General features: G+C 37.7%; 1 protein-coding gene across 1 annotated transcript; it reads left to right on the top strand.

Moving 5' to 3' along the window:
• Nucleotides 1–1,671: 1,671 nt before the first annotated feature.
• On the top strand, nt 1,672–25,132 carry LOC127650206 (transmembrane protein 170B-like). The gene is made up of 3 exons (XM_052135473.1): nt 1,672–1,917; nt 20,987–21,157; nt 24,392–25,132. Exons 1-3 carry the CDS (start codon nt 1,764–1,766, stop codon nt 24,520–24,522), a joined length of 456 nt encoding a protein of 151 aa, XP_051991433.1. The 5' UTR covers nt 1,672–1,763; the 3' UTR covers nt 24,523–25,132.
• The last annotated feature ends 1,428 nt before the right edge of the window (nt 25,133–26,560 follow it).

The following is a 26,560-nucleotide window of genomic DNA, read 5'->3' as shown; positions in this document are numbered from 1 at the left end:
ATGTGTTAGTGTATGTTGAAATTACCATTAACCAAGATTAATAAATGCTGTTTATTGTTCATTGTTAGTTCGTGCTAACTAATGTTACTGTTAACAAGTGATACATTATTATAATTATCATTCATTATTATTAATTATGTATTGTTTTATGCTTAATTATATGCACATACCGTTCCTCATATTTCCCTTCTGGATTTTTTGCACAAATAAACCTAATGTCATTTTTCGGGGCCTCTCCCAGCTCTGATCAGATATGTCATTCGCCTTTATTCATTCAGTGCTTTGGTGGATCCTTTAGGCTCCTCCACGTGAATGAAATGGGTTTTATTTGATACAGTTCAAACAATAGACTAAACAATGAGAAAACAGCAAGGCTCCGGTATCAGACCAATAAATACAGTCGTGGAAATTGATAAGGGTGCATGTTTAAAGAAAAGAACCTGCTCTGTTGATATCATTGTGCCATTGAAAACCCCTTTAGTCCATGTTCAGAGTCCAGTAAACCAGTTCTAGTAGTGTCGAACCGGCTTCATTGAAAACAAAAGTCAAATAAATCAACATTGTGAGACATGCAAGCAAGGGCAGTTCCTCCTTTAAGCATATTTATGCTTAAAATGAGAGCTCATGATGTATCTTAATACAGATGTCAAACTGTCCCATACAGGGATAGAAAATGTATTTGAAGTCCGAAGAAATAATGACGTCTTGTTACAGCACATGTACTATTATTATTATTATTATTGCTATTTTTCTTTCACATTTATATTTTAATAATGTATGTTTGATTTGATATATTTTCTATATACTTCCACAATCAAATTTGGTTTTAAAATTTATTTTTGTGTATCTTGTATTTTCTTTATGTGAAGCTCTTGAAATTATCATTTGTATGAAACTTGCCTTGCCTAAATATAAATAGGACAATTTGGATTATATTTAACATTTTCCATAGTTTCCATGGACTAAGGATATATATATATATATTCTGTATACACCGATCAGCCACAACATTAAAACCACCTCTGTGTATATATGAATTTTGGGATGAATTTGACACAACCAATAAAATGGATGATAATGAAAAATGTAATGAACATAAATCATATATATATATATATATATATATATATATATATATATATATATATATATATATATATATATATATATATATATATATCTCATTATATTATAAAAAGACATAACTTTTAATATAATTGATAAAAAATAATGTAATCATATGATCTATAATATTACATTATTGCATATATATATATATATATATATATATATATATATATATATATATATATATGATATTTGTAGTTAATTATTGTAATTTATTACCAAAATGAAAACAAATGAGTCTATTATTATTTGTAATAATATTATTATTATTTTGCATTACTTTGCAATAATAACCGACCATACTTAAATTGCATATAAATATATAAGAATGCTGACGTCACTTTGACAGAACGAAATAAATGCATGACCTTAAAATATACCCATCATTCATATTTGTATTCTTCATTCATAAACTGCTCTATTCGGTCGTCGTTGTATGTGAGCGAGTTCACCTCCCTTTAAGAGCACTGCGCCTTTAAGAGCCATGCAGAAGCCCTGCTGTGAATGTGTGCCAGTGTGTGTCAGACGTACCCATCATGGCCCCTGAGCAGCAGTTGATCAGACGGACCGCTGCACCGCCGTCCTCCTCCACCCTGCCGGTGAGAGCCAGACACCGGCACCGGTGAAGAGGCTCCATGTCTCCGTCGTCCTCCATCAGGTATCTGAGCAGGAGGGCTGCGCTGCCGCCCGCCAGAGCCATGAATACGGATTATACTACTAATCTATCGGTGCAGCAGGTGCTCAGCCTTTGGGTCCACGGCACGGTACCGACCCTCCAACACTTCACAGGTACGTTCACATGGGTCGTGGCGACCGGGTAGCTGCGGTCCGAATGCGTCCATGTGTCTCACCCGGTTGTGCGCACACGCCTCTCCAAGCCGGCCAGTCCATTGTACCGGCTGCAGACACACGGACAGCTGTGCGCATCTCATCTCTACAAGGTCACTTTATAATGCATTGTGTGTTCTGCACGTGTACTTTGTATTTGCATTAGCATTAACCAATTAAAATAAACTACATCATATGACGCTAATGTATAGTATTGTACAGTATCTTTCAATATAATAGGCTATATGTATTTACAGTTAGCTGCATCCCTTTCAGTAAAGGACCATATAAATCCATAGTAAACTGAATCATTACTATGTTCATTAACGGTGGTAACACATTGTATTGACATGGTATATGCCCATAAACTTGACATGACCATATAATGTAATGTACCAGTAATGTAATACAATAGTACTTTGATACATGATAATATACTTATCTCATGTATTTAGATGTTTACTTGGAATACCATCGTATATGTTTAAAAGAAATGGTTATAATGTCTATCATAGTGTATTTAATGCACTGTGGTAATTCCATGGTGCATGAATATGGTATTTATTTAGTATCATGGTACATATTAAAACACCATATATCATGATGATACCATTTGATTATTATTTACATATTCACTTACCGTTGTATTTTAAACAGTACTCCAAAGTACTGCCATGGTGTCATCAATGGGGTATACACTGTACACTGCAATGCATTATATTTAACCATGGTCTTGGTGATACAGTGATGCTTCCTGTCCCGATGCACATACGACCACTCAACTGTTTGCATACTTGCACGTAGTGCACTACTGCAGTCACCCAGGTGGTCTGGCATGAACGTTTGCAACGCACTGTGCCACTTATTAATCTTCGGTTAATCTTGAGGCACTACAGTACATCCTTTCTGGCAGCTCTTCGGCTTGTGTAGTCGAGTAATCATTAGTAATTACCGTCACCATATTGGTCTCCACATGATGCTGTGCTTGTGGGCCTCAACCATGCAGCATTATACAGACTTTTCGCTTTTTGACTGTGCGCTTGCTCAGTTAATTTCGCAATTCTTGTGACTTACAGTCACGTTTGAGTAAGCTCTTCAATGCAATCTGCCTTAGTCAACAGGAACATGGTGTAAAAACATCCAGTCTATTTCAAGGGTGTAACTTACATTGTGCCATAACTCCCAGATATACAGTATATACTGTATATACAGTCAGCGTTGGGAGGGTTACTTTTGAAATGTATTCCACTACAGATTACAATGTAAAATGTAATTTGTAATGTATTCCATTCGATTACTCAAGGTCAGTAACGTAATCTAAATACTTTGGATTACTTCTTCAGCACTGGTAGATTTTTTTCACTTGTTTTGACTATAAAAACTCTGTCAGTACAGTAAGACAAAATACACGTTAAAATACATTCTCTGAAAAACCCAAATATCTTATGCAGTGTTGTTTCTAAAACAAGATTAATCAAACTGATCTTGTTTTAAAGATTTTGAGATATTTCTAAAAGAAAACAATACACATATTATTATCAAGAATATGATTTTTGCCCTAATATCAAAGATCTTACTAGAAAAAAAGAAATTATGATCTAAAGTGAATTTTCTTGATAAATAAATATGATCGTGTCTGGTAACATGTGCATGTAAAATGGCTAGAAATAGCATTTTAGCTTAGCATAAAGCTAACAATTTACACAAGTTATATTTCTATTTCTTCTGCTCCAAACTTACTTCAAACTTTCTTCTCTGTCTGCTCGTATGAATGTGACACATCATAAGAAAGTGTTTCACCGCTGTTCAAATGCACTTTGGATCGCATCATTTATATGTATAAATGTTTCCATCTGAAAGGACTAAATATTAAATGACACAAATGACAATAATATGCAAAGTAGTTTCTTCAGTAATCAAAATACTTTTTGAATGTAACTGTATTCTAATTTCCAATACAGTATTCTAATACAGTTACTTATATTTTGTATTTAAAATACGGAATCCCGTTACATGTATTCCGTTACTCCCCAACCCTGTACAAAGTATATATAGAGTATATATAGAATATATATGGAACTAATGACATTTCAATTAGAGGTAGACCGATATATCAGTTTTACCGATTAATCGGTGCCGATATATTTTATTGAAATGTTATTCCTTATCAATTAATCTGATCTTTTGAAATGTATACCTACAAAACTCTTCACCTGGTGAAAATATAGGCTTTAAAAAGATACATTTGGCAAATACTTCCATACTGGGCATTACAACGGAGCCAAGTCTCTATTATTTCAAAATAAGAGTCCCCGGTGTGTTTCCGGCTTGTTTATAGTTTAAATACCCACGTTATGCACCAAATCTTAATTTCTCTGGTTATTATTGGGATTTTTTTGGGATTTTATTAACTTTTCTAGAAATTGATTTTAACAAAGCTATTGGACGATTAATGGGTTTTGGGATTTTTCCACCACCTTAGTTATCATATCGGCAAAATACGCTATAGGTCAACCTCTAATTTAAATATATGATGTATTTGTTTGTGAAAATTAAGCAATATCATGCAAGAAAGAGTGCAGGTATTCACAGCCATGCTAAGATTAATTCTAACAGCTCTTTTGCCAGTGTGATATAGTTAATGTGGAGTAACTTACATTATAGACACCATATGACCAGATATATTGTCCATTTTTCTTTGCTAACTGTTGTATAAATTGTATTGACGACCAGATTTTTAAAATCGCTGTATTTAAATGGACGTTGCTGGAATACAACATGATGCATTTCCAGGGAACAAGCGCAGATCGGTTTTATAGAGCAAGAGACACAGGACACAGGACACCATACTTTCTCTCCCTTTGAGATTTTCCCAGATTATAATTTCTGCAATCACACAGACATCTGGCATGATGCAAGAGCTAGCGTGTGAGAACTGTTATAGGAATAGTTCATGCAAAAATAAACATTTTGTCATTATTTACTCATCCTCATGTCTTTCCAAACCTGTATCCTCTTAGTTTTTCCATGAAACTCAAAAGGAGAAATTGTGACATTCCTTATGCAGCTTTTTGCCACACGACAACTTAAACTGTGTCCCAAAGTACATACTTCTGCACTATTGTACAGCACTTTGTAGTGTTAGTAGTGTGAATAATCAGTATTATGTGTATTTAATGCTTTGTATTTAAATGCATATATTTAAAAATATATAACATGTTTATTTTATAAATCTGAAAATGAGTCTAGACCCTTGTTTCACCCCTCACATGGCCTGATCTGGGTTTTGTTTTCGTATTTTCTGTTATTTTGTAGCATTTAAGTACCAGTCAAGTACAGAGGTTGCACCACAAATATAAGAGGAAGGGGTTGTACAATTTTAATCATGGTCTATTTGTTTTCTATTCTATTGGTTTATGTTTCCCTTAAATGTATTTTTCGCAACTTACCGGTACTAACATTATTTATGATTCTGGTTGAGAGCGCAGAGCATGTCTGGTGACATTTTGCCTACACATACAGTGTGCGGCTGAGCGTGCAGAAAACAAGCGGGTGGGCGAGCGAGAGAGAGAGAGAGAGAGAGAGAGAGAGATTTGTATTTTTTAAAGACTGCACACTTAAGAGTGCTTCTCAATTGGGAGGCTGTAACCTAGTAAGTCTGTGCCCTTCCTAGGCCAGTCCTTCTGAGGCTGTAGGCTAGACGACTCCTCTGAACTCAATGCAAGAATGAGACGGTCTAGTAAGTGTGCATAAGTGAGCATAAAACCATGTGATATTTGTTTAGAAAACGCATATACTTCAGAAAACGAGAAATGTGTCCTTAATCCCTTAATTATTTTAGTAAAATGTTTTATTCACAAAGCTAGTCACCCAAAAAAGCCTTTATATAATACATTTGGCAACACTGAATTTATATTTAAACCCTTTCAAATATGAAAAAACTGAACCCTAGACTTTTATGTAATTGCCTTTTTATTCATTTCTTTTTGTGCTTTGAATCTTATAATTTGTTGTATTGACTAAATTACTTGCTTTATTATTTTTCTACATATTGTCTTATTGTAATATTGATGCAAATGTGAATAAATACTTGAAGAGAGAAAGTAAGCAGCTTCATAAAGGTTTTCACGCTTTTTTTTTATAATTTGGGACATGTGCAAAGGATTCTGGGTGATTGAAGGCCACAAAGGATACACCCAATGCATCCTCCAAAATATGTCAAAGAAGGCTGCGAAACGAGGCTGCCTTCCAAGTGTCCTCACGATTGATACGGCCTTCGACGGCACTTTGACGTGGCAGCTGAGATATTTAGCCTAACAAGGCTGCAGCCAAGCACCCTTAGTCTGCCACACTCTGTCAGAATAATCACGAGTTACACGTGACACGTGAACACGAAAACTGGTGCAGAGTGTCAAATACACAGAATGTATGAGAGTCCTAACTGCACGTCAATATGAAGAAAGCCAAATCGAAAGCCAAAAGACCACTTTTTTCAGGTCCAAAAAAAGAGGACGTGTCTGGGAAAAAGAGGACGTATGGTCACCCTACTTTACCATCACCCAAAGCTGTATGAATATATATATATATATATATATATATATATATATATATATATATATATATATACACACTCACCTAAAGGATTATTAGGAACACCTGTTCAATTTCTCATTAATGCAATTATCTAATCAACCAATCACATGGCAGTTGCTTCAATTCATTTAGGGGTGTGGTCCTGGTCAAGACAATCTCCTGAACTCCAAACTGAATGTCAGAATGGGAAAGAAAGGTGATTTAAGCAATTTTGAGCGCGGCATGGTTGTTGGTGCCAGACGGGCCGGTCTGAGTATTTCACAATCTGCTCAGTTACTGGGATTTTCACGCACAACCATTTCTAGGGTTTACAAAGAATGGTGTGAAAAGGGAAAAACATCCAGTATGCGGCAGTCCTGTGGGCGAAAATGCCTTGTTGATGCTAGAGGTCAGAGGAGAATGGGCCGACTGATTCAAGGTGATAGAAGAGCAACTTTGACTGAAATAACCACTCGTTACAACCGAGGTATGCAGAAAAGCATTTGTGAAGCCACAACATGCACAACCTTGAGGCGGATGGGCTACAACAGCAGAAGACCCCACCGGGTACCACTCATCTCCACTACAAATAGGAAAAAGAGGCTACAATTTGCAAGAGCTCACCAAAATTGTACAGTTGAAGACTGGAAAAATGTTGCCTGGTCTGATGAGTCTCGATTTCTGTTGAGACATTCAGATGGTAGAGTCAGAATTTGGCGTAAACAGAATGAGAACATGGATCCATCATGCCTTATTACCACTGTGCAGGCTGGTGGTGGTGGTGTAATGGTGTGGGGGATGTTTTCTTGGCACACTTTAGGCCCCTTAGTGCCAATTGGGCATCGTTTAAATGCCACGGCCTACCTGAGCATTGTTTCTGACCATGTCCATCCCTTTATGGCCACCACTTCCAGCAGGATAATGCACCATGTCACAAAGCTCGAATCATTTCAAATTGGTTTCTTGAACATGACAATGAGTTCACTGTACTAAAATGGCCCCCACAGTCACCAGATCTCAACCCAATAGAGCATCTTTGGGATGCGGTGGAACGGGAGCTTCGTGCCCTGGATGTGCATCCCACAAATCTCCATCAACTGCAAGATGCTATCCTATCAATATGGGCCAACATTTCTAAAGAATGCTTTCAGCACCTTGTTGAATCAATGCCACGTAGAATTAAGGCAGTTCTGAAGGCGAAAGGGGGTCAAACACAGTATTAGTATGTGTTCCTAATAATCCTTTAGGTGAGTGTATATATATAGTGCATTCCTTATTTGACTCCCTCTCAATCAGAGATTTCTGGCTCCCAGGTGTCTTTTATACAGGTAACGAGCTGAGATTAGGTGCTCCTAATCTCAGTTTGTTACCTGTATAAAAGACACCTGTTCACAGAAGCAATCACTCAATCAGATTCCAAACTCTCCACCATGGCCAAGGAGCTGTCCGAGGATGTCAGGGACAAGATTGTAGATCTAAACAAGGCTGGAATGGGCTACAAGACCATCGCCAAGCAGCTTGGTGAGAAGGTGACAACAGTTGGTGCGATTATTCGCAAATGGAAGAAACACAAAAGAACTGTCAATCTCCCTCGGTCTGGGGCTCCATGCAAGATCTCACCACGTGGAGTTGCAATGATCATGAGAACGGTGAGGAATCAGCCCAGAACTACACGGGAGGAACTTGTCAATGATCTCAAGGCAGCTGGGACCATATTCACCAAGAAAACAATTGTTAACACACTACGCTGTGAAGGACTGAAATCCTGCAGCGCCCGGAAGGTCCCCCTACTCAAGAAAGCACATGTACAGGCCCATCTGAAGTTTGCCAATGAACATCTAAATGATTCAGAGGAGAACTGGGTGAAAGTGTTTTGGTCAGATGAGACCAAAATTGAGCTCTTTGAACCAAGAACACCATCCCCACCATCAAACATGGAGGTGGAAACATTATGCTTTGGGGTGTTTTTCTGCTAAGGGGACAGGACAACTTCACCGCATCAAAGGGACGATGGACGGGGCCATGTACCCTCAAATCTTGGGTGAGAACCTTCTTCCCTCAGCCAGGGAATTGAAAATGGGTCGTGGATGGGTATTCCAGCATGACAATGACCCAAAACACACAGCCAAGGCATCAAAGGAGTGGCTCAAGAAGAAGCACACTAAGGTCCTGGAGTGGCCTAGCCAGTCTCCAGACCTTAATCCCATAGAAAATCTGTGGAGGGAGCTGAAGGTTCGAGTTGCCAAACGTCAGCCTCGAAACCTTAATGACTTGGAGAAGATCTGCAAATAGGAGTGGGACAAAATCCCTCCTGAGATGTGTGCAAACCTGGTGGCCAACTACAAGAAACGTCTGACCTCTGTGATTGCCAGCAAGGGTTTTGCCACCAAGTACTAAGTCATGTTTTGCAGAGGGGTCGAATACTTATTTCCCTCATTAAAATGCAATTCAATTCATAACATTTTTGACATGCATTTTTCTGGATTTTGTTGTTATTCTGTCTCTCGCTGTTCAAATTAACCTACCATTACAATTATAGACTGATCATTTGTTTGTCAGTGGGCAAACGTACAATATCAGCAGGGGATCAGATACTTTTTCCCTCACTGTATGCTATTTGAGATATAAGTGTTGGACTGAGATTGGCTAATGCAATAAAAGCTAGCAACACATTGCGTGCATTAAACGTCACTTCCTACAGCTGAAAATTGGTGAATCCTTCTGTGTAGTAAAAACAAAGTTAGTGCTCCTTTTGAGATGCTACACTTTGAGAATTCATACACTGAATGGCCAAGTGGATAGTGTAAGTGCACAGCGTAAAGTACATAAGCTCTTGTGTGTTCTGAAGCCAAACGATCGCTTTGTGTGAGAAACAGACGCTGAAAATCTTTCCATCCGCCAAAGCTCTCAAATCTTATACGCATTCATATTTTAAAACGGTTTGTCGATGCATCACGCTAGGTTTAATATCACTGATGCCAGTCAACAATGGTTCTCACATGCCATGATGTGGCATTTCCAAATATGTATATTTTTAGACCAGACATCAGAACATACACTGCAAAAAACCCAGCCGCTGATGGAAACAGCTGTCTTAAGACAGCCCTAGTGTGGTTGACATATATGTCTTTCTCTCTGTGATGAGATGAAAAAACTGCGAAGGAGCAGATGCACAGAGAACGCTGAGAGATTACAACAGACTCTCACTCAGAATGAAAGTTAATGACACTTCCTGTTTTGGTCAGTGAAACAAGGCTATTTAGTCATTTCATTTCCTTTAGCTCTTAACAGTGGAGACATACTTCTGCCTACTTAGTAGGTGTTTGTGACTCTGGGTGAGCTGTGTTTAGAAACTAGCTTGGGTTTAATTGTGAGATTTTGATATCTAAGTGAGGCCTGAAAAGTTATAAGTTTTTCAGAAACTGATTGACAGTTATTTAAGCATTAAAGAAAATTCTCTCATCATTTACTCACCCTCATGCCATCTCAAATGTGTATGACTTTCATACATCTGCTGAACACAAATGAAGATTTTAAAAGAATATCTCAACTCTGTAGGTCCATACAATGCAAGTGACATTTTAAGCTCCAAAATCCACATAAGGGCAACATAAAAATATTCCAGACGATTCTGGTGGATAAATCGCTAACTTCTGTCCTTTTCTGCATATCGTGGTGCCGTTTTGTGGTCCGTTCTGCATAACGCGGCAGCATATTGTTGCTTATCGCGGCCCATTCAGCTCAGTTCTCCCGATGGGCATTCCGCCCGATAGTCCCAAAAGTGTGTTGGCCCACCGGGTAAATGCCCGGTATGCCAGATTACCAGTTCAGCCCTGATTTAACCACGTGAGGCATATGGATTACTTTTATGCTACCTTGATGTGCTTTTTGGAGTTTCAAAATGTTGGCAATCATTCTCTTGCATTATATGGACCTACAGACCCGAGATATTCTTCTAAATGTGTTCTTTAATGTGTTCTGCAGATGAAAGTTGGTACACTTTACAATCACATTCCATTTATTAACATTAGATAATGCATTATCTAACATGAACAAACAATGAACAATATATTTATTACAGCATTTATTCATCTTTGTTCATGTATACTAATTAAATTACAGTTGTTCATTGTTAGTTCATATTAGTTCATATTGCATTACCTAATGTTAACAAATACAACTTTAGATTTTAAAAATTTATTAATGTCAAAATTAACAATAACAAAGATTAATAAAGGCAGTAAAAGTATTGTTCATTGTTAGTTTACGTTAACTAATGATAACAAATGGAATTTTATTTTAAAGTCTAACCAGAAAGTCACACCTCTGAGATGGCATGAGTAAATCATGAATTTACATTTTTGGGTGAACTAACCCTTTAACTTCTACATCATTCAAACATCATTGCATTTAAAATAACAAATATACTTCCAGGAAAGCGAATTTAAACCTAAATATATATATATATTTTTTTTCGAATTGCTTAATTACCAAACGTGCATAAGGTTGTCAGTTGCGACTCATCAAATTTCAGCATGGATGTAATGAATCCTATTCTATCATTTCTTTGATACAACCAAATACATTCTGTTATATAATTTTTAAATCTTCTTGAAATGCTTTGAAATGTTTACACTATCTAGGCATTTTGCGGATCCATTTGTGATAGATAGTAGTGAAGAGTGGTGGTGTAGTGGGCTAAGGCACATAACTGGTAATCAGAAGGTTGCTGGTTCGATCCCCACAGCCACCACCATTGTGTCCTTGAGCAAGGCACTTAACTCCAGGTTGCTCCGGGGGGATTGTCCCTGTAATAAGTGCACTGTAAGTCACTTTGGATAAAAGTGTCTGCCAAATGCATAAATGTAAATGTAGATATACAGTATATGGCCCTGGCCACTAAAGACCCAGCCTATGTAATGTTTGGCGAAATGCATGCATTTAAAGGAATATTCTGGGTTCAATTCAAAAAGTTAAGCTCAACTGATAGCATTTGTGGTATAATGCTTATTACCACAAAAAATGATTTTGACTGATCTCTCCTTTTCTTAAAAAGAAGCAAAAATCTTGGTTCAAGTGAGGCACTTACAATGGAAGTGAATTGGGGACAATCTGTAAACATTAAAATACCAACGGTTTCAAAGGTATACCAACAAGATATAAACTTTATGCTTGTTAACATAATTTTAGCATGGTAAAAATTGCTTAGCTTTTTTATGCGAAGTCATATTCAATTTGACAACTTCTTTGCCATGACTACATGAAGCTTTTAACCCCAATAAACCATTCAAATAGAGAAGTCAGAGTTGAGAGCTTGGGTCAAGATCCAAAAAGACAGACAGGCTTAAGCAGACAGAATGCAATACAGCAGGCCAAAGTACAGTCGAAATCCGTGGCAAAAGACAAGAAAACTGTGACTCATAACAAGGATAAGAAAGAGCTCAGTATAGTAGTAATACACTGGTAATACTTTGCAAACTAATTCAAGCACCATGTGCTCTATATAAAAGGACAAACAGGAAGTAAAATTCAGGCAAGTGTTACCTCTAGGGGTGTGAAGTGGGATTTATAGGTACAGATGTTACAAGCTCCAATAACTGGAGTGGTGTTGGTGTAGTGGGCTAAAGCACATAACTGTTAATCAGAAGGTTGCTGGTTCGATCCCCACAGTCACCACCATTGTGTCCTTGAGCAAGGCACTTAACTCCAGGTTGCTCTGGGGGGGATTGTCCCTGTAATAAGTGCTCTGTAAGTCACTTTGGATACAAGCGTCTGCCAAATGCATAAATGCTGTTTTAGTAATTGTTTTGGTCATTTTTTGGCACAATTTAGTTCTTTAGAGGTGAAATCATCTCTGTACAAATGTACAAACTTAACATGTGCGCACACCAATATCGCCAAACCTCTCCGTCCCGGGTGTCATTGTATCCACTCACCCCCACACACAGTCCGACGATATAAAAACGCTGACCAAACATTTCTGTGCCACCACCGACTGATCGATTGCCCCTGCCTGGCCACCGCTTTGAAAAACTCCTGGCTCCGCCCCTGATTATAATACATCATTTCTACAGTTAAGACTGGTTGCTTTGTTGTTGCTTAATAGTCTTTGTAAAAATAGCCCACCCCCAAGTCACCAAATATGCCTGGGGTTCCTTTTTCAGTGCAAGTCTAAGCGATTATTCTGCCCTTTTTTCATCCTGTTGCAAAAATTGTGTTTCAATTGTGTAAAACAGTAATAGCATACCTCTTCTCAACAAACAGCACAATCTGAGGTAACATTCATGTCCGTGGTACAAATGGTGCGGGTCACAAACAGTGTGAGTCGTATTAGTTTTATTCATAGAGGTTTGTTCAAATCCCTAACCCCAAGTGTGAGCAACAATAATAATGGCATTTCACTATGATACCAAAACCAAGATGGGGACAGCCATTCTACCCATGATAAATAAAGTTACAGTTATCTCAATATGCAGTGGAGTTGTCTGTGTGGCAATAAAGACGTTTAAACCATGAGAACAGCAGTGCTCTGGAGCTATGCAATACTTCTTTATTTGTCTGATCATTATCTCTTTTTAGCTTCTCGTTTTTTTATTTCCATTTTTTTTCATGCTTATTGTGGTTCGCCACATTTTCAGATACCGCTTAGTAAATATAGGTTTGTTTATTCACCTGTTTGCTTAATTAGAATGAGATAAGTTTGCATATTTGTATTGTCACCGTGTTTAAGGTCCAATAATATCTGGCATGGATGCCCTGTGCATCATTATACAGTATGCTGATGTTAAAGAACAGTGTTAGTCTTTGTGACTGCTATACTGTGCTGACAGAAAGGCAAAAGAGGCTCATTGTAACATCAGAAACTGCTTTGTTGTCACACCGAGAGCCCAGGGTGTTTAAAGAGGCCTTTCACAAGCAGAATGCTTTACACTGACCCATACCTTGTTGTTTGAAATAAAATAAATCAACTACCTTACAAAATATACAATAGCTTTTACATGCCATGCGCGAGCGCCCACGCCCTGACACCCATTTTGTTGTGACTTATCTTCGGTACTTGGTTCAGTCATTTTATATGATGTCATGCCTAATGTGTGATAAGGACTTTGCTGTTATCTTTAGATGAAATATGGGAGTCTGTGTGAATTTAAAAATAATGGCTAAGCATTATCTGACATTGTGGGTCAGTAGCACATAGATGGAATGTATTAATGCATTAGTATGCCCGTCAATTAAACCTGTACTTCAGTGTCTCTGTGTCTCAGAATCTCTTTGTGTCAGTGTCCAAGGCTGGACTGGTAATCTGACATACCGGGCATTTTCCCGGTGGGCCGACGCACTTTGGGGCCGATCAGGGTCAGACTGGCCATCGGGAGAACCGAGCGGGCAGATGGGCCGACTGCGAAACGTGACAATTGTGACAATAAGGTCAAATGAGACGCTGCGTTATGCAGAACGGACCAAAATAACGGCCGGCGCTGCGATATGCAGAAAAGGACAGCGAAACAAACCCCCCCCCAGACAAGATTTGGGCCAGTTGCCATGTAAAATCCCTGGCCGATTTCTCTTCCCAGTCTAGCCCTGTCAGTGTCTCCGTTATGCTCGGTTGGTGTGGTGTAGTGTCTCTGTGTTCCCTTGTGATTTGTCATTGTCTGTGTACTTCAATGATTCTGAGTTCTTGGAAACATGTGCTTCAGCATCTGTCTTTCTGAATCACTCAGTACATTTACATTCACTTCAAATGTTTGATTTCAGTCATTCTAAAACATTGAGTTTGTTCCAAAACCTAGTGAGCTGCCTCGCTGTCTCCTGCCTAAACGGCTGTTTTCTATAGGAGCATCCTAACTGAACTCATTATGAGCATCGTAGGAGACAGATTTGGAAACCTTTTCATTGGCGGCAACTCCACGCGTCATTCAAATCATGCTCCTCACATGCAGTGCACAAGAGAATAGACTAACAACTGATTTAATTACAGGTGATGTGAGAGGAACGACGATATACACACAATTTGGCAAACTTCACCCCATGTGCCACACACACTCAAGAGTGCGTCACTCACTCATGCACCGCTGACTGAAGTGGTGAATGCAAACTATATCTTAAAACGCAAACTTTTGCAAAAAAGACCACATCACAATTTCAATCTTAATTCAATCAGTCGTGCAGCCTTAATGGATATCATACTGATGTCACAGAGGTCAAAGTTAATGCGTTTTGAATGTATTTTATTTTCCATGTCCAATTTTGTCATGTCTGTAACACAAGTTCATATTCTAGTCTAAACTGTTGTTCCCAGATCTTTCTGCTTCAGTGTCAGTGTTTCTGGATCTCTATGCTTGAAATGTCTCTCTCTCTTCCTGTATCTCTATCTTAAGCATCCTTCTTTTCCAGTATCTCTGTGCTTAAATATCTCTTTTCCTGTATCTTTGTGCAAGAGTGTCTCATTCTTCCCGTATCTCTGCTGAAGTCTTTCTTTTCCAGTATCTCTGTGATTAAATGTCTCTTCTCCTCTATACTTGTATGTGTCTGTGCCAAAGTGTTTATTACATTATAATGTCTCTTTTCCAGTCGCTCTGTGCTGTAATATCTCTTGTCTAGTATCTCTGTACTACAGTATACTGTCGCTTGTCTAGTATCTCTGTGATATACTGTCTCCTGTCCAACATCTCTATGCTATACTGTCTCTTGTACAGCATCTTTGTGCTATAGTGTCTCTTGTCCAGCATATCTGTGCTATAGTGTCTCTTGTCTAGTATCTCTGTACTATACAGTCTCTTGTCTGGTATTTCTGTGCTTTAGTGCCTATTGTCTAGTATCCCTGTGCTATAGTGTCTCTCGTCCAGCATATCTGTGCTATAGTGTCTCTTGTCTAGTATCTCTATACTATATAGTCTCTTGTTTAGTATCTATGTGCTTTAGTGTCTCATCTAGTATCTCTGTGCTATAGAGTCTCTTGTCCAGCATATCTCTGATATAGTGTCTTATCTAGTATTTCTGGACTATAGTGTCTCTTGTCTAGTATGTCTGTGCTTTAGTGTCACTTGTCTAGTATCTCTGTTCTATGTCTCTTGTTCAGCTTCTTTTTGGCTATAATGTCTCTTGTCTAGGATCTCTGTGCTATAGTGTCTCTTGTTTAGGATCTCTGTGCTATAGTGTCTCTTGTCAAACATAGTTGTTCTATGGTGTCTCCTGTCCAACATCTCTGTGCTATAGAGTCTCTTGTCCAGCATATCTGTGCTATAGAGTCTCTTGTCTAGTATTTCTGTACTATACAGTCTCTTGTCTAGTATTTCTGTGCTATACTGTCTCTAGTTTAGTATCTCTGTGCTTTAGTGTCTCTTGTCTAGAATCACTGTGCTATAATGTCTCTAGTCTAGAATCTCTGTGCTATAGTCTCTTGTTCAGCATCTTTTTTTGCTATGTCTCTTATCTAGTATCTCTGTGCTTTAGTGTCTCTTGTCTAGTATCTCTGTGCTATACTGTCTCTTGTCTAGTATCTCTGTGCTTTACGGTCTCTTTTCTAGTATCTCTATGCTATACTGTCTCTTGTTAAGCATCTTTTTTGCTATAATGTCTCTTGTTAAGCATCTTTTTTGCTATAATGTCTCTTGTCTAGGATCTCTGTTCTATAGTGTCTCTTGTCTAGGATCTCTGTGCTATAGTGTCTTTTGTCAAACATAGTTGTGCTATGGTGTGTCCTGTCCAACATCTGTGCTATACTGTTCAGCACCTTTTTGCTTTATTGTATCTTGTCTAGTATCTCGGTGAATTATATCTGTGCTAAAATTACTTAATTTTTCAGTATCTCTGTGCTCAAATGTCTCTTCTCATATATATATATATATATATATATATATATATATATATATATATATATATATATATATATATATATGTGTGTGTGTGTGTTTGTGCTAAAATGTCTATTTTTCTACCTCTGTGTAAATATGTTTATCCTGTCTAGTATCTGTGTAGCTAGATTGTCTCTTGTCAAGTTTCTCAGTTCTATAGTCTCTTGTCCAGTATCTCTGTGCCACAGTGTCTCCTTTCCATCATTTCTGTATTATAATGTCTGTAGTCTGGTATCGCTCTGCCACAGTGCTTTTTTGTGGCTTAGGCAGTAGGCAGTACCATCTATTAAGAATGCATTTGTGTTACTGGCACTGCATGGCTGTGCTGTCTGAGGCTTTTGTGTTTGGCTCAGTTTACTGATAACACAGTTTGATAAATGTCTCTCTCTGTAGCTGTCGTTTGCCCATTCATATTGGTGTGTGTGTGCACGTGTGTGTGTACTGTTTGCATACCTACAGCACAAAGGCCCTTGTGTCTGGACATTACATCTTACTTAGCTTGTGAGTGGCAGTTTATAGCTAAATTAATACATTGTGCACATTCATGTGTGTGTGCCAGTCTTTACACTGGATTAAAGTTCTCATTATTTTTTCTGTCATGTTGTGTATTAAATTAACACAAAACACCATTACATCCTTAGATGTTGTTTTAATTTGATGCCTAAGGGCACAGAGCTGTATCAGCACTATACGGCATTGCATGTGCAAGTTAGCAGTACATTTGTGACGCGTTACATTTGACATGTTAATTAACGGTTGTCAGCAGAATTCCTGTGTGCGATTTCTCAAGCATTTTTTGTTTATATGGAAGTGCCCGTCATTTACCGTAGTTCATGACAACAGCAATTTGATAATAAGTTTCGTGGTTGAGTTAAGAGGTCCTGGTATCTTCTAGAACACCAAAGAGCTGATTGATTCTCTTCCTGGGTGTATATTAACAGAGCCAAACAGTCCATTTACTCAGAGCTACAGGAGAGCTACATTGAATTAATAAAAAATAAAAATGGTCCTAATGTAAAAATAGGCTACAGTTAGTTTTGCAAAATAGAAATGACAAGTTCTTTCTTCTGATTTTGGGGTGAAATGATACCTTGACATGTACACTAATGGAGCTCCTTCTTATTTTGTGTAGTTACTCTGTGTGTATGACATGGAAAGTGTTGAGTTTGAACTCTAGTCTAGTAATGTTCCTTTAACAGAGGTTCCTCATTTACTGTTTGTTCTTTGCTCAAGAAAGCGGAACTTGTTTGAGAAAGGCAATACAAGAAACACACAACAACTTAGTGTAATTAATTGGCACAGTAAGTAATTAAGTAATTAAAGTGGCACAGTGGACCATGAAATCACTAAGTATAATTAATCTTCAGACTAGCATCATACCACTACTTGCTCAATATGAAGTATGTTTACAGTGTAAAACACATTTTTAAGCAACAGAGCACACTGCACTGGGTATAGAATTAAAACGCTAGTTTAAAACACATGTCAAGTTTGAAGAAATGTAATCTCTGTGTTTCATACAATTTTTAAGTAACATTTATAGCATTTTCTACAAAAAAAAAAAATAAATAAAAAAAAAAAAACAAAAAAAAAACTATATATATATATATATGTTTTTATTTATTTTTTTTGTAGAAAATGCTATAACTTAGTCATAATATATACAGTGTTGTGAAAAAGTATTTGCCCCCACCTGGATTTCTTCTGTTTTTGTGTATATCTCATACTAAATTGTTTCAAAAATTCTAACAAAATCTAACATAAAACAAAGTCAATCTGAGTAAACACAAAATACAGTTTTTAAATGATAATGTTGTTTATTGAAGCAAAAAAGTTATCTAAGACCAACTGGGCCTTTGTTAAAAAGTATTTGCCCCCCTTAGTTACTAAATCCTCAAATCTATGTAACAGCATTCACAATGGGGTTCAGCTGGACTAGACACACCCAGACCTGATTACTGCCAGCCCAATCAACACCTAAATATAATTTTTTCAGCAGCATGAAGTTGGCTAAAAGGTTTCACCCAGTAGTACACTATGCCAAGGTTGAAAGAAATTCCATAAATTATGAGAAAAAGATGATTAAAATACATCAGTCCGGGAAGGGCTACAAAGTTATTTCAAAGTCTCTGGGACTCCAAAACAAACAAACCAAAACAATTAAAATAGTGAGAGCCATTATATCCAAATAGAGATAACTTGGCCCAGTAGTGAACCTTCCCAGAAGTGGCCGACCTTACAAAATTCCTCCAAGAGCACAGCGACGACGACTCCAGAAAGTCACAAAAAAGTCAAGGACAACATCTAAGGAATTGCAGGCCTCTCTCGCATCAATAACGATCACTGTTCATGACTCCACTATAGGGCTGAAATGATTATTCGATGTTATTCGACAACGTCAACAAAAATGTTCATTGACGAATAGTCGTTTGATGTCATTTAACATAACACAAGATAATATTAAACTCTAATGATGGCACGTGAGAGGAGCACTTCAGCACTTCAAGTAAGCATGTCATGTAAATATGTACAAAGTCAAAAACTGGCATTTCTCTGTGTGGTCAGTGCCTCTTCTATGAGTTGCATGAAGTCACCCAATCAATCTCACCAGAGAGAGATTGAAACGGCACCTGGCTGATGCACACTCTGTCGCAGGGATGCTTGTCCCTCGCCGCGCTTGCTGCAGCTAGATTATAACATGATTGCGCATGACATAGTGAATCATAACACATATGTTGCCTGTATCTTATCGGGAAGAAAATCTGCGATGTGCAGCTCTTTTATTGTTTTTTTGTGAGTTAAAGATGGATTGAAATCAAGTGAACAGAAAGGTGAGAGAGGAAGTCTTTGCCCATTATACACTGCAATAAAATACGTCTTTGATTTGTTGTTGTTTTGGCTCGTTTTACAATACTTTTACCTGAAAAGCAGCACATAAGATATTTAGACTTGCTTTTAGAGAATAGATCTTGAATATAAGTATATTCTGTCTTTACTGCACTCACAGAAATATAACCAAGTGAAAAATACAACCACTGCTAACCCAGAGGAACATTAAGGTTCATCTGAATTTTGCCAAAACACACCTTGATGATCCTCAAACCTTTTGGGAGAATGTTCTGTGGACCGATGAGTTGAAAGTGGAACTGCTTGGAAGACAGGCGTCCCGTTACATCTGGCGTATATCAAACACAGAAATCCACTAAAAGATCATCATACCTCCGGTCAAGCATGATGGTGGTGTTAGTGTGATGGTGTGGGGATGCTTTGCTGCTTCAGGGCAACTTGCAATAACTGAGGGAAACATGAATTCTGCTCTCTACCAGAAAATCCTAAAGGAGAACGTCCGGTCATCAGTCCATGAGTTGAAGCTCAAGTGTAAATGGATGATGAAGCAAGACAATGATCCAAATCATAGGAGCACAATTGAAGTTTTGGAGTGGCCTACTGAAAGTCCTGACTTGAACCCGATTGAGATGCTGTGGCAGGACTTTAAACAGACAGTTCATGCTCAAAAACCCTCCAGTGTGGCTGAACTAAAGCAGATCTGCACAGAAGAGTGGGACAAAATTCCCCCATAGCGTTGTGAAAGACGGATCTCCAGTTATCAGAAGTGATTGGTTGCACAACCAGATATTAAGTTTAAGGGGGCAGTTAGTTTTTCACATGGGTGATATAGGTGTTGGATAACTTTTTTGCTTCAATAAAATTGCGTTTACTTAGGTTGATTTTTTTATATTATATCTCTTTTGATGATGTAAAACAATTTAGTATGAAAAATACACAGAAAATAGTAGAAATCAGGAAGGGGGCAAATACTTTTTCACATCACTGTATACAGTATATATATTATGACTTAAAAAATGTCATGTTAAATCATAAAAATGCCACAATATCTTCACAGTTTTATGACAACAAAATAGCAACTAACATTGGTTTTGTGTTGCATTTTCAATTTTTTTTTAATTTTAAATATAAAATCATATTTTAAAACAAATTTGTTGCGCTGTTTTATAAAAAAAATAAAATAAAAGACTAATCTGCACTGCTCATGCCGAAATTTCTTTTGCCGACAGATCAGCTTTTAGTAAGACTTTTATTTATTTATTAATTAATTAATTCAATCATTCGTTCATTTATTAATTGCCTCATGACGGTTACATTAAATTAAATTTTATTACTTATAAAATATCAAAAGTACTTATTACTGTTGCCGGTGTATTCAAGACGTAGTTTTGTGTGAATTGCACTTAATAGATTCAGACAAAAAAAAATAATGAGCTCTTTTTGTGTCAATGTAGCACATTACTCTTCGAAATTGTTGCATACTACATACTGTTTCACATACTATTTTTTAAACGGTAAGCAGTAACCAGAATATGCTGCACAGAATGCAGTACACTAGTATCCCATTCAGTACAATACATTTCAGTTCTAAACAGACCTGTGACATGTTCTCATGGTTCATATAGCCTATTCATGTACATATTTCTCTAAGCAATGCTCCTCATTTCTTTTTAAACCAGCCACTATAACTTTCAAACTGGTTTGTTCTCTCTGTGTGTGTGTGTGTGTGTGTGTGTGTGTGTGTGTTGTCTCCACAGAGATGTGGTACTGGGTGTTCCTGTGGTGTCTCTTCTCGTCTCTGTTCGTTCACAGCGCTGTTGGTCTGCTCATGTGTGTGATGCTACAGCGTCATAAGCGAGGTCGTCTCATCACACTGGCGCTCATCAGTGTGGGCTTCATGGCCTCTCTCACCGGAGGAGTCATCACCAGTCAGTATACACTCACTTCTGCTTTCCTCATCACTCAATATCTTAAATATACAGTAGCTGAACTGCCCATCCCAGAGGTTTGCTTTATAATTTATGTGGATTGGGCAGAGAGAGAGAGAGAGAGAGAGAGAGAGAGAGAGAGAGAGAGAGAGAGAGAGAGAGAGAGAGAGAGAGAGAGAGAGAGAGAGAGAGAGTGGTTCATATACTGAGAGGCACTTATAAACACACATACATTAACAGTCATGCACAGCAGCTTACATATACATTAACACACACACACACTGTCTATCCCATACAATGCCCTGAAAGCATATTCCTCCCTTGAATTCTTGCTTTAATGGGGAAATACCATGAAAAACAGGAATTTTCATGCAATTTTGACATAAGAGTTTGATGTAGACATGCTCTTCAATGTTATCGACAACGGCGACAATAGAACGACAATACACACTAACTTCCAAACAGCTTCAGGTGATCTAAATTGCAATGAGCGAATTATACACAAATACCAAATAAGTAAATGAGATGCACTCTCATTGTGGAATAAGTAGAGCTGGAGCTGCCACTCTGCTTAAGCAAAACTTGCGTGTCGAGCGTCTTTAAAGGAAACACCCCGGCGTTACATCGTTTATATTGAATGCGTTATAGCTTTATTAAAGTTCAAATAATACGGCAGCAGATCATGTAAATAACTACAAACTCCTAAACAGCCATTTCTCTGTGCGGTCAGCGCTTCTTCTATGAGTTGTGCAAAGTGTCCCGATCTAAGGGGGACAGATTGAAACTGCACCCAGCTGAGGCACACTCTGTCACGGGACGCTCATTCCTCGAGCCCGCACTTAATGCAGCTAGATTATAACATGATGACTCATGACTTATTGAATCATAATATATGTGTCACTGTGCATTTCTTATCCTGAAGAAAATTGGCAATACGCAGCTTTATTAATAAGAGAGAGTAAAGATGGATTAAAGTGAACAGAAAGGAGAGAGAGAGGAAGTCTTCGCCCCATTATACGTTTTTGATTTGTATTTGTTTTGGCTTGTTTTCCAATATAAATATCTAAAACTCCATTAAAACAATGTACATTTACTTTAGCAGCTATACTGCAGAAGACAACAGTGTTATCTGAGAATGTTGAATATAATATTAAAAATATTTTAAAATCCTTTTAAAAAAAGATGCATTCACATGAGAAGCAGCATATCAGATATTTAGACTTGCTTTTAGAGAATAGATCTTGAATATAAGTATATTTAGTCTTTACTGCAATCGCAGAAGTATAACCAAGTGATAAAAATACACATATACAAAAATAAACTTACTGTATTTTTAAGATTCATTCTCTTAAAGCAAGTCTAAATATCTTATATGTTGATTCTCAAATAAACGTATCTTGTTTTAAGGATTTTAGGCCATTTTAAATGGGAAACAAGACAAAAACAATTGATAACAATATGATTTTTTTGCAGTGATTTTTTTAGTGAATTAAACTTCATTAGTATTTTTTACTTTAATTCAGTGAATGTCATTTAGAGGTATTTTTAAAAGATGATTTTGTCCTCTTTATTGTTTGTAAGCACGTATAATACAACCTTTTATTTCGGGTCAAAAGCTGAATAGTTGGTTAAAAGCTAATGATTAATTATTGCAATAATCACCCGAATAGTCGAATAATCTTTCTAATAATCGTTAGATTATTCGATTATCAAAATAATAGTTTGTTGCATCACTAGTAATGACCCTACCCTGAATGACAGGGAAACAATCAAGAGGCACTCCTCCAGGACTGATGGCAAAACGGTCAACGTTGCGCCCCCAGCCCCTCATGGAACTGTCATGGAAAGAATTTGGTCAAAAAGTGTGGAAACCCTTTATATTGGGAAATTCAACCTTTGAAAATATGAAATGTTAAGTCTGAAACATACTCTACACAAGAACATAAACACAGAAATTTCTAGCTTCGCAAGCTTGATTTTGTGCATAGTTCCAAATTATGTCAGACTGCAAAGTTAGTTGCATTCTCCACATTGCCACAAGGGGTGCTATAGTGGATATTAGTATGAATAGTTTCCTCTTTCAAGTGAAATTTTTATTTCAAATCAACCATGGAGCAAAAGTTTGAAGAGAATGACCACGTTTACATGCACATAAGAAACCATTTAATTCCAGGGTTTATTTCCGAAATCGGCATTCTGAAACGTCATGTAAACAAGAATGACGATTTCCTAACGCTGCTGATGGGTTTCAGCGAAATCAGTTTAACACAGCTAGGTTTCTCCTGGAGAACCGGCTTATGGGCCGTGTGAATGCATAAGTGCCATTCATTTGTGCTTGAACAGACTGGATAACAAATGTCATAGGATTGAGCCCAACAACAAGTCAAAACAGCGGAAACAATTCAATAACAATTCTGGGAGTACAGTGTGAAAAGCACATACACTATGCACCCATTTATACACTCCAGTGTAAAATATCAACTGTCCCTCATTTTCCCTTATATGCTCTAGTGCATTGAGGGAATCCTGGAGTTTGACAAAAGAGGGAAGACCCACTATTGCAGCGCAACTCCACTGCAGGTTGCGATTAGAAAGTTAAGGAAACAAACACAGGAACAACTCACTGGAATATCTGGGTATAAAGTGAAAAACCGAGAATAAAATAGAGAAGTGTTCCTTGGATCCCATGTTTGTTATTTACATGAACTTTGCATGGAAATTACATTGCTTTGGAGAAAGCTGCGTACTGACCGAACCGCATGTTTACGTGAGTAAAGAGTATGCCCCTTATACTGTGCATTTTAACGGGAACGCCTCTTTCTCGCCGCTTTCTGGTGTCCATGTAAACATAGACAGGATTACTAAAAAAAGACGTTTAAGTAATATATATATATATCTATATATATATATATATATATATATATATATATATATATATATATATATATGAGCAATGTACATGAATAATGACACATCCAGTTTAATGGCACATACTTTTGAACTCTATATGTATATAACTCCCTAAGTAGGCACCATCTTACACCAGTGCCGGCCCTGGTCTATCTCCACCTTGAGCAATGAGGAGTGCAGTTTAGCATGTTTAAATGGACCGCTCGTTGGCAATGCTTTGGCCAAGCTTTTGCATTCGAGTACTTGTGTAAAGGACGTTTCTGGCCTTAATCCCAAAAAAAGCTACTTCAAAGATATGAGATGAGTTATTGTCTGTTGTCTCAGGTGCAGCAGTGGCAGGTGTATATCGTGTGGCAGGGAGGGACATGGCTCCATTGGAAGCTTTGGTGTTCGGAGTGGGCCAGACAACATTCACTGTCATCATCTCATTCTCACGGATCTTGGCCACACTCTGAATGGACAGGCTCATTGACTGACACACCCAACAGCCAACTTGCCGTCAGAAGAGGCGGGAACAAGATAAAGTGGGCTAGGATGAGGTGAGTGTGGTGAAACCACAGATGTGTGGACCTGCGGTACAAAGAGATAAGCTGTAGGTGTCACTCATGACCAATGGACCTCTTTGAAACCCTGTGGAACTGTTTGGAGAATCTGACGGTCCAAATCGTTGAAGCAAAAACAGCATTAAAGCTATTCAAAAGCCAGTCACAGAAACTCAATGAACGTGCCAATTGCCTCAACGGTGGAAAATTGAGAAGACACTTTGGATGCTTGTTCATTGTCTTCGTTTAACATTTGTTTTATTTTTGCACATGGATTGCAGCAGCTTTAAGTAAACTGCATTGGAGTCGCTCGCATCAGAGCGATACAGCGGAAACTCTCCTATATATCTATCAATCTGTCTGTCTATCTATCAGTCTGTCTTCACTCTTTTCTGTCTGCCTCTCTGTATCTATCCATCTATCTATCTATCTATCTATCTATCTATCTATCTATCTATCTATCTATCTATCTATCTATCTATCTATCTATCTATCTATCTGTAAACCACCCTTTCATTCTTGTCTGTCTGTCTATCACGCTTTCATTATTGTCTGTCTGTCTGTCTATCTGTCTGCAAACCACTCTTTCATTCTTATCTGTCTGTTTATCACTCTATCATTCCTATCTATCTGTTTGTCTGTCTGACTTGTTCACATATCTGTCTGTCTGTCTGTGTATCATTCTTTCATTCAGTATATCGTTCTATCCATATAGATTTGATCATCCTGTCTATCTATCATTTGATCTATCTATCTCTCGCTGGATCTGTTTATCGATCTATCGTTCTGTCTATCTGCGAGCTGGACTGCTTGAAAGATTCCAATTTGTATTATGGATTTTCACTCTGGTCCAACAGCATTACCACATCCAGTTTTCTTTTCTGAAAGAAAATGGCTTCCATTTAGCACTTTGTCTTAAAAGTGAGATTTCTGTTGAACGTCACGCTGGGGTGCAGCTTAACAACAATATGGACCTTAATTCAAGGAGGTTTAGTTGTAATCTGGTCTCTGTAAACCAATATGAACTTATCCACAATGGAATAATGCCTTTTTGAACATGGAAACAATACAATATGGAGTCAATTATGGTATTTAGTCAAATTACAGTTTTAAAACAATACAAAATTAGACTCACTATGGCCTATAACCACTTAGTTTAGCACTATTTTAGTTTGATGCAATCCATTGTTTGGATTATATGCCCTATAAGTGTTCAAGTCTATTATGTTGTCCTTGTAAAAATGTACTTCACAGTAATCCGAGTCTTTATGCATAATCCTATTTTATCCAACTTTACTGTCGCAATACTCTACCTGCTCGTACATGGGGACTTTAAACCTCAGGCCTTAAAAGACGACACAGACACCCTCTGGGAGTTGAGTAAACACTGGTATACATCCTGGACTCCACAGCTTGACAGACTCGTGTTGTCTCTTAATCTGAATAGTGGAACTTGTAATAGAAATACATCAGTATTTAAATAGGATGTATGATGTTATTTTCCCACATGAAAGTTCACACTGATGCCATAATGAAAATGGTCGCTCTGATGTGTGAAACTGCAAATTGCACTGATAATAATTTGCCTTTCATACATTTCCCAGTTCCTGGTGGACTTTACCAAAACAGTATATATACTACAGTACTGTATGGACCAGGAGAGAGTGTTTTGGTGTTAAATTGCTGAATAGTGAAAGTTTTGCTGCCATTGGCGGATGAAGAGTGGGGAATGTGATAACGGTGACAGTGTGTGAACAGTGTGTTTTACGATACCTCACAGCTGCCACTGGCATTATTATTGACAAAACTATTTTTGTTTCTGTTTTCTGCCATAATTGTATTTATTATGTATACTGTCATAATCACCTGCTTAAACATTTGGAAAGATATTTTTTTTTTTTTAGCATTTTGAAGTCTGCATAAAATGCATATCAAAGGTATTTTTTAAGGC

Source organism: Xyrauchen texanus, chromosome 10, assembly GCF_025860055.1.
Source record: "Xyrauchen texanus isolate HMW12.3.18 chromosome 10, RBS_HiC_50CHRs, whole genome shotgun sequence".
NCBI classification, from domain to species: domain Eukaryota; kingdom Metazoa; phylum Chordata; class Actinopteri; order Cypriniformes; family Catostomidae; genus Xyrauchen; species Xyrauchen texanus.
The sequence above is the reverse complement of the archived record's forward strand: the minus strand, read 5'-3'. Positions and strand labels throughout refer to the sequence as shown.